Raw genomic sequence first — 12,592 nt, 5'->3', positions numbered from 1 at the left:
CACGCGGGTCAGGGGGGTCGGTGGGGGCCTGGGGGGGTTGACTCTTGATATTGTGCCAGCTGAGCAAAAAACAGGCGGCTGTGTTCCGTGACATGTTATCTGACGCATGACCAAGGACAAGGGGCTTAATGTCATGGCAACGGAGTGCCGCAGCACCCGCTCTTTCAAGATGACACTTCGAGATGTTTCAGAAAATGTCATCCTGTACGGATTGGTCATGGTATTTCACCCAGCTACGCAGAACCCCCCCCCCCCCCCCCCCCCCCCGACCCCTGTCCTAGGAGTGGAGGAACGGGGTTTATAGAGAAAAGCTGTATTTCTTTCATATAAAACTTGAATAACAACTCATGGTGGATGAAGGTTTTGACTCTCTGGGGTTTGTGTCGAGACCCGGAGGTTATATATTATCCTTCTTCCCTCCGGATATTTTCTAGGAAAGATGAACTTTAATAAATGTACATTTGGGACTCAAAGCTGGAATGATCAGGGCTGGATCCCTTTTATTACATCAAGATGAAATATTGAAATTCAGAACCTGCAGGCCTTTATATGTTATTAATAACATACCAAATATAAACATCATCATCATCGTTGAGCATGAATATTGAAATGAAAATTATAGGCCTATTTCCCGCATATACACAGCCTATATGAAGACCTATGTATGGCTATATAAGTCGACAGGCCTTAAAAGGCTATAAACGAAAATAATTCAGCTTCGTGACCAGATGATCTGTCATTCACACCATCGTTTTCATAGCCACCCACGTCTCGTGCCGTAGGCTACCCCAGCGTGCAGGCTGTGCTGCCTTCGGCGCCAACAGACGGAGCGGCAGGGGAGCGGCAAGGGAGCGGCAGGGGAGCGGCAAGGGAGCGGCAGCTCGGTTCTTTCAACCAACCTTTCCTACCCACTACTTTCTCCGCTTTTTATATATATATTATTACGGTAATGCTGTCATTATAAAGTAAATCGTAGTAATTTTATATTATGTTGTTGATGGTGTAATAGGGTTTCGAAATAGTGTGGAATGCATAGGCGAACGGAAAGACCGTGTAAGCTACTTTAGAGAGTCAAAAGCCAACTGGAGTCCAGAAAAGAGTTTATAACGTATAAATAGGCCTACACGTTGACATGAACTTTCACGCATTGATTTAAAACGATTTAAAAAACATCCAGAAGAACATTTAATTGAGAATCAATTAATCGAAAAAATCACCCCACAACTAAATAAAGTGATACTTCAAAACCCAGACCCGCTTCCATGAAATCATTAAATTCAAAATAATGTCTTTGATTTTGTGTCTTTGTCCTAATTAAGTTACGCTCCAAATTAAGTTGGGCTCCGGCGCGCGACCTTAAATGTGACATTCCCAGGATAAAGTCAACACAAGTGGTGCCTACGAAAAACCAAAACACCGTCAACTACCCTAAACACGCTCTTTAAATAAATACATTTTCCTTAAAATAACAGAGAGCCCTTACTGTGATAGTGCGTGGATTCTGCAGGGGTGACGCAAACTGCTCCGCTCTGCTCAGCTCGCGCGCTACAATGGAACCGGACGGGTAGCGCTGTAAACAGCACTGTAACTATTGTTACAAAACACTACAAACACGAAATTAACCTAGAAAGAAGACAGTCAGAGAAACTGTTATGTATTGTATTTTCTACCTGTCCTCGTCTTTATGCTGTGACACCCGCTGGGATTCTTTATGCTTTGACACATTTCTGGGATTGATTAAGTGGGCCTATATTTCTTGTCTCATATCGTTAAAGTACTTTATATACGGGACCACTGTGTATAGGACCACTTAATGCAATGATTTGAAAGCTCCAAACGGTGTATCATTGAAGATGAACATTATAAAATGTGCATGTAGTCAATGAACATACGCGGTTCGTATTCTCCTCCGGATTGTCCCTTTAAGCTTCCGTACTGCTGGCTTCCATAGTGACGGATAAAACAACCGCACACTTAACCCACACAACACTAAATGCGCCACATGTAACTCCACAAGCTATTTACTTTCATATTCGGACACGTGAGTGGATGTTTCATCACTATCTCGTTAGTTTGCAGTATAAAGTGGATGATTATTTTAACTATAAAGCGGTTTGAGGGCGATGCTAACTGGCTAGCTTTAGCACCTGGGCTGAGGCTGTGTGGTTTATTTTCTAACCCTAAGTATTTCTCATTTCACTCTGATACATCTGTCCATTCTCAGTCGTCAAGCTCATTCATTGCTCGACATCCCAGAGATGTGAAACATTAAGATAGTTAAAGCTGGAATAACACCGCAAACGAATTGCCTATACATGAAATAGCCCACATTTTACTTTTATTTGTATAACGAATCTATTTTCTAACAACTGTTTATACTACCATTGTGTGTGACGTTATATTTGCCTCCTATGGTAATGTTATAACTAATAATTAGACAGATCCTATGCGTGTTCCTTTTGCCTTCTGATCTACTGCCACCTAATGGTCAGTGTGTCGTGATAAACATGTCATTACACCTATTTCCCTCCTTACTGTCCCTGGAAGGATCCCTCTTTGGTGTGCCTTCTCAAGGGTTTTTCCCCTGTGGCATTTGGGGGGGGGGAGGGGTATAACCTTTACCTTTCGGACGTAGGGTTTAGTGGTGTCGTATGGGACTGTAACTGTGATATAAGGGCTGTATTATTAATGAAGTTGACTTGACCCTTTAGGTTGGAGAAGCTTTGCACAGCAGGGAGCCATCATGTCCTTCAGAGACTTAAGAAGTAAGACACTTTGAATCTAATCATTTTGTTTATGTGCTATAAACGGTACTCATATGATTGTTTACCGAGCCTGATTCTTGGATCCATTTTTCTTCTAAACGCTAGCTGGTTGGGGGAGCGTTCTCCAACCCAGCTAGCGTTTAGAACCAACATGGCTGCTAGGTGATTAAGGTCCATTGATGGAGTGTGTCCCCTCCTGTCTCTCAAGACTTCACTGAGATGATGCGGGCGCTAGGATACCCCCGGCTGGTCTCCATGGAGAACTTTCGGACCCCCAACTTCGGTCTGGTAGCAGAGATCCTCATCTGGCTGGTGAAGAGGTTAGTAGTCCATCTGGAAAACTATATATTAGAATTATATCACAGTAATATATACACAAGATTATATGATTATACACTATAGCCAATACACTAGCTTGTGGCAGTTATGAAGACCGGGTCTTAGGTAAGACATGGACTGGGTCTCATACCAGACCTGGACCAGGGCTCGTACCGGACCTTGACTGATCTTTGAGAAGACCTGGACTGGGTCTCATACCAGACCTGGACTGGGTCTAATACCTGACTTCAAGAGGGTATCATACCTGACCTGGACCCAGTCCCAAATCAGACTAACCCCATCTCTCTGTGTAGCTACGAGCCCCAGATGGACCTGCCCAGCGATGTGGACACGGAGACGGACCGGGTCTTCTTCATCAAAGCCGTGGCCCAGTTCATGGTGATGTCATCTCTTCCCTGTAGCCCTACTCTCTGGCCCTTTCTTGCAATCCTAAACATTAGGATGGCAAGAGTTTAGCCTGTTTATTATTACTATTTGTTGACAACGGGTAGTGAGTAACATATTAGCTACAATACAGCCGGTGTGGCATTTGCTTCTACGATGATGCTACAGTATTGCCTACTGCTAACGGGCCAACTGTTGTTATGCTAACAGGCTAAGTGTTGCGTTGCTAAAAGGCTAAGTGTGGTGTTGCTAACAGGCCAGCTGTTGTATGGCTATGCTAACAGGCTAAGTGTGGTGTTGCTAACAGGTTGAGTGTTGCGTTGCCAACAGGCTACCAAGGCCCACATCCGGTTGAATACCAAGCGTCTGTACCAGGCGGAGGGCTACGCGGTAAAGGAGCTGCTGAAGATCAGCTCTGTGCTCTACAACGCCATGAAGACCAAGGAGCTGAGTGGCCAGGAGGCAGGCCAGGAGGAGAGCAGCAGGTTCAAGTTTGACCTGGGCTCCAGGGTGAGGAAACTGAAGACAAGCTTCTCATTGGCTGTCAGCACTGTCAGTCACAGCCTGTGTCAGTCACTCCTCTTGCACACTACCTCCGTCAACGGACGCATCTCATTGACTTTGCATGGGGCGCCCTCGAAATGCATTGTGGGTCCATCCGTTCTTTGGGCTCCGTGGCTTTTTGGGAAGCAACGGGTCCGTCGGCCAATCAGATTGCGGTTATGCAAATACACTAGTGTGCCGCTACTTGGACTCTGTCCAATGAAATGGTCTTTGTGATGCAACCCGCCGTGGAAATGTCAAAAAGCCGGTCGGCAGCGGGGCATTTAAGAATGGATTTAAGAATTGGGCGATTGCTGTGGTACACGTACAGGGGCAACACTCTCCTTGCGACTACGGGATCCATTTAGCAATAACAAGCAGGAAGACGCAGGAAAAAGCCGGCTTTATAACGCCTGGTGCAAGGAGAGCGCAAGGAGAGTGTTGCCCCTGTATGTGTACAGCGATTTGATTGGCGGCAGGCTGCGTCCACAAAGACTACTCCCCCATACGTCAGACACGCCCTCGACCATCCATCGACTGACGGAGGTAATGTGAACGAGGCGTCAGAGGGTGTGACTGACACAGGCTGTGACTGCGTTTACATGCTGGAGCATAATAATAGTGTAATAATAATAATAATAGTGTGTTCACTCAGCTCTGGTGCAATGCTAGTGATTGTCCTATAATCCATGTTTATTTGGGGGTACGTTGAAGTTCTGAACACAAAGTGCATTTTTTTTTTTTTCTTCATCACATTTTCTTTTTTCACTCTTTCTTTGATTCACCCGGGTATCTGCGGTGCATTACAACATGTGAGACGGAAACAACAGACTGAGTGCCGGCCTAGCGTGTCATTCAATAGGCTCTTCCTCTCAAGTGTTATATCCTTCCTACTTGACAGGCGGCACATGTCTCTGGGATACACGAGGGGTATGAGATCCTGTGTTGCCTTGGAAACCACAAGTTCACGGCTACAAATACAAAGACCCTTGAATACCTTGACCGTCAATCCCTGAATTATTTCATATACTATAAGGGGAAAGTAATTGCCAATGATTCATTAGATGAGGCAGGCACTAGTTTAGAAATACACATTTTCTCCTTGTTTGCTGGGAGGACATGTTGCTACGGTAACATCAACAGTGACAGCACGGTGGCTATAAATGTCGTGCCTTAGGCCTTGATTGCTCGCCGATCTACCGGGATCAGACATAACCCTCTGGCTTAGGCCCCCACACAGCCACCGTTTAGAGGCACACACACACACACACACACACACACACACACACACACACACACACACACACACACACACACACACACACACACACACTCCATCTCCCGTTTACATGCACAGCATATACACCCATTTTAATATGTACACACATGGGTATACAAACAAACATTCAGACATTCACACATTTAAAACATCCCCTGATTCATGCATATTCACGCATACACCTTGTGTCAATCGTTTGTCTAACAATTGTCTCCGAAGCTGAAGGCAACGTGTGTGTGTGTGTGTGTGTGTGTGTGTGTGTGTGTGAGTAGGTGTCTGAACTTAAGGAGGCGCGACAATTGGCGTCTGAGATCACCGCTAAAGGGGCGTCACTCTATGACCTACTGGGACAGGAGGCGGAGCTAAGGGTGAGACACACACTTCACTGAAGTTCTGGTTCTGAAGCAAGGGGCCGGTGTTGGACACCTGTTCCCATTCTCTGTTCCACCTCCACCAGAGCTACGTCAGCTGGGGTCGAGATGTTCCAAAGCACTCCCTGAGCTGGTGTAGCCTCGGTGTATATACCAACGCTGCACAAGTCCAGGGCGTGTTTTGGTCGTGGTTCTTGTGAGGTTCCAGCAGCTGCATTTCAAGGTGCTCAAGGCTCCTGTTCAGAGTGTTAAAGGTCCCATGACATGCCACCACGTGTCAGTGTGATGAGCCGTTACAAGCCGTTTTTAAACTATAGGTCTGGCAACGTGGGCTGGGTGCTGTAGGAGCTGGCCTGGTTTATAGACACGCCCACATAATTAGAGATGATTACAGTCTTCAGACGAGGTACACGATGGCCCTCCACGAGTTGAAAACTCGTTAACGTCTACTGCAGTATACACAGGGCTCTCAAGTGTCACGCATTGAGCGTGACAGTCACTCATTTCGGTCTTTTGTCACGCCCTCCCGCCACACATGGCATTTCTCACGCTGAAAAATAACTTGTATGCGGCTGCCGCAGCACCCAACATGATTTCTCTAGCTCTCACCATGGAACAGGCGCGTCTCCCCTGGCTTTCTAAATCGCAGCCCGCCACTTACCAGCCGAGAGAAGGGGCTACACAATAGCCAATCAGCAAATAGCATTGTAGTGTATCTGGGTAAGATGTAAAGCAACAACCAATGAAAAAAGCTTGTTCGCGTTATTCTGCTACAAGTGTTTTCAATGGTCGGGCTAAACAAAACCGCTACACGCAACAGCTTTAAATGGGACATTGTCCTCCATTATGACCCTTAAAATGGCTGGGCTAGAGCCAAACTGTTTTAAATGGGAGCCTACATCAAAAATGATAAAGGAGTCCAAAAAGGCAACCAACACATACAATCAAAAACACCATAATCTCATAATCTCTCTCGCACGCACGCACGCACGCACGCACGCGCCGACGGGCCGGGACCCGGGGGGCGGGGGGGAATGTCACTCTTGCCTGTCTTCAAAACTTGAGAGCCCTGTATACATCACACCATATACTATATTGTATCTACCACCCTATATAGACACGTTGTATATAATTTACAATATCTACTTCAATATATATACACACCGTATATACTGTACAATATTTACTACACTATACATTTGCCATATATACTGTACAATATCTACTGCACTTTATGTACACACCGTATATACTGTGCAATATCTACTGCACTATATGTACACACCATATGTACTATGCTAGTAATGGTCTTCTAGTCTGTAAGGGTTGTGGGGTTATGTTTAGGGTTATGATCAGGGGCTTTGTGTTGGGGTTAAGGGTCAAGGCAGGCTGGTTATGGGTTAGGTACAACATGCTGTTGCTCACGCCTCTCCACCGCCCCTGCAGGAACGGCGAGCTGCAGCCATCGCAAGACCCCTGGAGATCAATGAGACGGAGAAGGCCCTGAGAGCTGCTATCAAGGAGGTCCTGGTGGGTTAGGCCTGGGCGATATGGCTGAAAGACATATCACAATATACCTTGATCATATTGATCGATATCGATAACTATTGATCATTTTAATGACTTAAAAAGACTAGGAATTACCATGCTGGATTTAAAGACTTCTGTTTTACACTTAATATGACCTTCCACTGTTCTTCATTTATAAATACTCCAATGTCGATACAACAATGAAAAACACTAAAATATTGTAAATTATATTGTAAATATTGTAAAAAGTATGGAACTGTGTTTGTGTAAAGAACCCAGCAGCTAGATTCGGTGGTCCAGTCTCTTATCGATATGCATTGAACATGTTTTATATTGATATTGATACAAATTCTATCACAATACGATAATTTATTGTTTTATTGCCCAGGCCTATGGTGGCATCCTAGCAGGAGGTTAGATTCTAGGAGATGATTTTAGCAGGAGGGACTAAGCTTCAGCAGGGGTCCTAGCAGGAGAGTTCTGTTGAGGATAACCCAAAGTTTGTGTGTGTGTGTGTGTGTGTGTGTGTGTGTGTGTGTGTGTGTGTGTGTGTGTGTGTGTGTGTGTGTGTGTGTGTGTGTGTGTGTGTGTGTGTGTGTGTGTGTGTGTGTGTGTGTGTGTGTACACACCAGGGCAGTGTGGAGAACAGCAAGGAGATGCTGGGGAACGTGGCCTCAGACGAGGTCAGTCTGGAGGGGAAGATAGAGAAGAAGAGGCAGGACCTGGAGAGGAACCGGAAGAGGCTGCAGACCCTGCAGAGTGTTAGGTCAGACACATACACACACTACAGTACACCACACATACACATACAGTCAGTTAGTCTCTCTCCAGCTCCCCCCCCGCTCTCTCTTCATTTTCCTGTCTCTCTCCCTCCTCTCTGTCTCCCTCCTGTTTCCCTCCCCTCCTGTCTCTCTCCCTCCTTTCTCTCTCCCTCCTGTTGCTCTCTCTCCCTCCTGTCTCTCTCCGTCCTGTCTCTCTCCCCTCCTGTCTCTCTCCCCTCCTGTCGCTCTCCCTCCTGTCTCTCTTCACCCCCTGTCTCCCTCCCTCCAGGCCGTCCTTCATGGATGAGTATGACAGGATGGAGGTAGACCTCCAGAAGCTCTATGAGACGTACGTGGAGAAGTTCAGGAACCTCAGCTTCCTGGAGGCCCAGCTGGACGACTACCACCGCCTGGAGCAGGACCGCCTGGAGGTACCACCACTGACCTCTAACCCTGACCTAATCCAATAACCCTGACCCCTTAACCCTGACCCCTTAACCCTGACCCCTTAACCCTAACCCAATAACCATGACCCAATAACCATGACCCCTTAAGCCTAACCCCTTAACTCTGACCCAATAACCATGACCCCTTAACCCTAACCCAATAACCATGACCCAGTAACCATGACCCCTTAACCCTAACCCCTTAACCATGACCCCTTAAGCCTAACCCCTTAACCCTGACCCAATAACCATGACCCCTTAACCCTAACCCAATAACCATGACCCAATAACCATGATCCCTTAACCCTGACCCCTTAACCTTGACCCATTAACCCTGACCCCTTAACCCTAACCCCTTCACCCTAACCCAATAACCATGACCCCTTAACCATGACCCCTTAACCATGACCCCTTAACCCTGACCCAATAACCATGACCCCTTAACCATGATCTGAGCTAACCCAAATTAACCGGATCCAAGCATGATCTTAGCCCCAAGAGTGTGTGTTAGGTGTGTGTGTTAGATGTGTGTAACTAAGTGTGTGTGTGTGTGTGTGTGTGTGTGTGTGACAGGAAGCTGAGAACACACTGAGGACCATTCAGCTGAAATTACGAGAGGAGGAGAGGAAGTTGATCAGGAGTGGCTGTAAGACACACAACGCAAAACACACACACACACACACACGCACACGCGCACGCGCACACACACACCTCAGCCGGCTGTTGTTCAGCAGGGCAGCGTTTGATGATGATGTTATTTCCTGTGGGACAGTGAAGGACGGCGACTCGGACATGGAGATCCTGGAGGACGAGGGGTCCGACAGCGACATTGATGACTGCAGACCCCCCAAACCACGGCCCGCCAAACCACGAGCCGGGAGGAGTCCCGCAGAAGAAGGTTAACCCAAACACACACACACCAAACACACCACCTAAAGGCCCTGACACACCAACCAGATTATCGGCCGTCGGACAGTCTGGCGAGCTCGGTGACCTGAGTCTGTTCGGTGTGTGCTGTGACCTGAGTCTGTTCGGTGTGTGCCGTCCGATCGGCCGTCGTCAAAGCCGCCTGTGATCTTTTCAGCAGATTGCACATATTGAATGATCGGCCATGATCAAATCTGTCCGACTGCCTTTTCTCGCCAGACTATCCGACGACCGATAATCTGGTTGGTGTGTCAGGGCCCTAACACCCCAAACTCAGAGCAGCAGGGGGCTCCCTCAGCGACGTAAACTGGGAACAGTAATTCCACTCCCTAATAGACGCTCATTATGCATAATAACGAAGACGACGGGAAGTCGGGTCACAACGGTCGTCCTCACTGATCCTCACTAAAGTAGTGTCTTCCAGTCGTCTTCATCAGTAAGTACAGTAAGTTTGTGAGGAAGAGGGCTAATGTCTGATTTCCCCCGACAGGAAGGGGCGGCGCTCATTTCGTGGGGACCATGCAGGGTGGAGACAGTGAGGAGGTGAGGCCACCGCCCTCGGATGAGGCACTAGTTATATTATCAACGTCTGACACCTCCTGCTAAACATGTCCTCCACTTTGTCCCCCGACGCTCTCTCAATCTCCCTCCCCCTCTTTCCCACCTCCTTCTTATCCATCTCCCTCATTTCCGTCTCTCTTCCCATCTCCCCCTCCCCCCTTTGCACATTTCCAGTACCGCTTTCTCCGTCTTCCTCCCTCTCCTCTCCTCTCTGTCTTTTCACTTGTCTTTTCTTTAACACCGTTCTGTTCTCTCCATTTCGTGCTCAAAGCGGGGCAAGGCTCCGGCTGCAAGCTCGTTGGGTTGCGGCCGACTGCGAAGAAGAGGAGGAGAGGTTTGTTCAGTCAGGGCCAGGACCCCGTCACCCTTAGGGCCCACACCTGTAGTCCCTAGTCCTCCTTAGGATCCACATGGCCTTCTCCACCCTTAAAGGTCCCATGGTATGCTATTTTATGGATGCTTTAATATAGGTGTTAGTGGGCCCCTAATACAGTACTTGAAGACGTTCAAGAAATTCAGCCTTGGTGCAGAGTTACAGCCACTAACGAGCCAGTCCCACAATGAGCTCTCCACAAACGTGCCGTTTTTAGATGCGGGTCAAGGTGAAGGGTGGGGGTGTAGCCCTGAGCAGCTTGCGGCCACGGTACCATGCACTAGTGTTTATAGTGGAACACTGAACACTCCGGGTGCTCCGGTGGGAGTCCTGGAGCTCTATATCTAAATAATATCATATTTTATTTAGATATCTTTATATAATATATATTATCATGGTCAAAAGCTGTTTGCGCCTACGGATGATATTATGAATCTCAAACGACTGCGTTGGGTTCTCAGACGCCTCTGGTTCTTCCACTTCCACATCAATATTAAGTACAGACTGAACCACGAAATGGAGGAGAAAGGGATTGTTGTCCGGGGCTGTCTCCCGCTGCCACGGTAGCGGTCAGCGGGCACCGGAGCCCCAACCCCGGGATACAACCCCGGGCAGCGTTCAGCGGGCACCGGGGCTCCGACGGACAATCCTGGGCAACAATCCTTTTCTCCTACATGTCGCGGTTCCCAATTCCTTCTCAACAATGCCGAGATATCCCCCACTACGAATCTCGCTGTGGAAATACCAGAGACCTCAGAGAACCCGACGCAGTCTAGTCTTTTCACCAAATGGGAGCCTTATGCAAGCTTGCATTATTGTGTTGCGTGTTATGCGCCATAACACCAACAGCAGAACGGTTATCCAAATAACAAAGAACACTTGCGTTACAGTGTGTGTATTCTCTCACTCACTCACACACACACACACACACACACACACACACACACACACACACACACACACACACACACACACACACACACACACACACACACACACACACACACACACACACACACACACACACACACACACAGCGCTCGCACGTTCCTAGCTCATTGTCTCATTGGCGGGCCAAATTCTCTGGGCGGGCCAAGCAGAGAAAGGGGAGGTAACCTGGCCCCATATGACGTCATATGGGGCCAGCTCGCAAATCTACGCGTTTCAGCAATCCTTTTTTCAAAGACGGAGCAAGATACCTACTTCTCGGTTTACATCTAATGCAATTTTTAGCTACTGGGAGGCTAGGGGAACTCAACTTAATGTTAGAAAACCTCGTAAAGTGAAATTTTCATGCCATGGGACCTTTAAGGGCTCTTTATGGTCCCGCGTTCACGCAACGCAAGGACCACACAGATGCTTCGACGTAGTCATGAACGTTTATGGTCCTGCGTCAGGTTTTAGTGAGCGGACCAATCACAGTCCTTGCGGCTGCACATGGCCTCCTCCCTTAGGATCCAGTCCTGTAGCTACGTATCCTCCTCCCTTAGGATCCACATGGCCTCCTCCACCCTTAGGATCCTGGTCCTCCACCCTTAGGAAGCACACCTGTAGCTCCTTGTCCTCCCCCCCCCCCCCCCCCCCTTACAGTAGGAAGGGAAAATGCTCCCTGGACAGGAAGTTCAAACACAGGACCCCTTCTAGACAGCATGTCAACAAGGACAGGCTGGACAGTTCCCTGGTCAGAGGAGCATATCCCATGAGGCCGTGCACCCATAGTACAGCAGAGCGGAATAGACATACGGCAACCTAGGGACAAAGGTCAAAGGTCAACTGGTTGAAGGTGGTCTTCCACCAGATACCCCTGCTGTGCTCGGTACCCTGGCTCTAAGCGTGCACTCTCTGCTCCGCCTACAGACGGAGGAGGACTTTGACGTGGAGGAGGACGACGAGGAGGAAGATGAAGAGGAGGCCAACGAAGAGCTGGACGATGATGTCAGTCTAGAGGGGCCCGTCCCGTCCAGACCCCCCAGGGGGGGAGGGGGAAGCCCCCAGCTGCTCGAGAGCGACAACGACTTCTAAACACATTATTGTGTATTTGTGTGTTCATACTGTTATTCCACCAGAAGGTGACTATGGCTCCGGTCAGGGTCAAGAGACTGATCTGTACATAAAAGGTTACATACTCCTCTTAATGCGTTCATGTTCACAGTTTCATACTTCTCCTAATGTGTTCATGTCCACTGTTTTGTACTCCCTAACGCGTTCATATTCACGGTTTTATAAACCGAATATGTTTATGTAGCCACATTTTAACTTAAATAACAGGGATGCAAACAGCGCGCTTTTCGGCGGCTGCCGTTTTTTGCACGG

The 12,592-nt window shown here is 48.0% G+C and overlaps 1 protein-coding gene across 2 annotated transcripts; it reads left to right on the top strand.

The window, feature by feature from the left end:
- The first annotated feature begins 1,933 nt into the window (after positions 1–1,933).
- On the top strand, positions 1,934–12,592 carry cluap1 (clusterin associated protein 1). 2 transcript variants are annotated; one of them, XM_084475577.1, is made up of 13 exons: positions 1,934–2,041; positions 2,712–2,765; positions 2,974–3,085; positions 3,398–3,482; positions 3,819–3,998; positions 5,583–5,678; positions 7,128–7,211; positions 7,844–7,977; positions 8,262–8,403; positions 8,992–9,064; positions 9,191–9,316; positions 9,836–9,888; positions 12,137–12,592. In XM_084475577.1, exons 2-13 carry the CDS (start codon positions 2,744–2,746, stop codon positions 12,299–12,301), a joined length of 1,272 nt encoding a protein of 423 aa, XP_084331703.1. In that variant the 5' UTR covers positions 1,934–2,041; positions 2,712–2,743; the 3' UTR covers positions 12,302–12,592. The 2 variants fall into 2 exon arrangements, with proteins under 2 accessions (XP_084331703.1, XP_084331704.1); XM_084475578.1 differs by having other exon boundaries at positions 9,840–9,888; positions 12,137–12,314.

This window comes from Micromesistius poutassou, assembly GCF_964030765.1.
Source record: "Micromesistius poutassou genome assembly, chromosome: 11".
NCBI lineage: Eukaryota > Metazoa > Chordata > Actinopteri > Gadiformes > Gadidae > Micromesistius > Micromesistius poutassou.
Note: the sequence above shows the minus strand (reverse complement) of the source record. Positions and strands in the feature narration are given on the sequence as shown.

Coding starts and splice junctions, on each gene's coding strand:
- cluap1 (XM_084475577.1), top strand. CDS start 2,744: ATGTCCTTCAGAGACTTAAGAA. Junction 3,999..5,582: donor AGTTTGACCTGGGCTCCAGG/GTGAGGAAACTG, acceptor GTGTGTGAGTAG/GTGTCTGAACTTAAGGAGGC. Junction 8,404..8,991: donor TGGAGCAGGACCGCCTGGAG/GTACCACCACTG, acceptor TGTGTGTGACAG/GAAGCTGAGAACACACTGAG.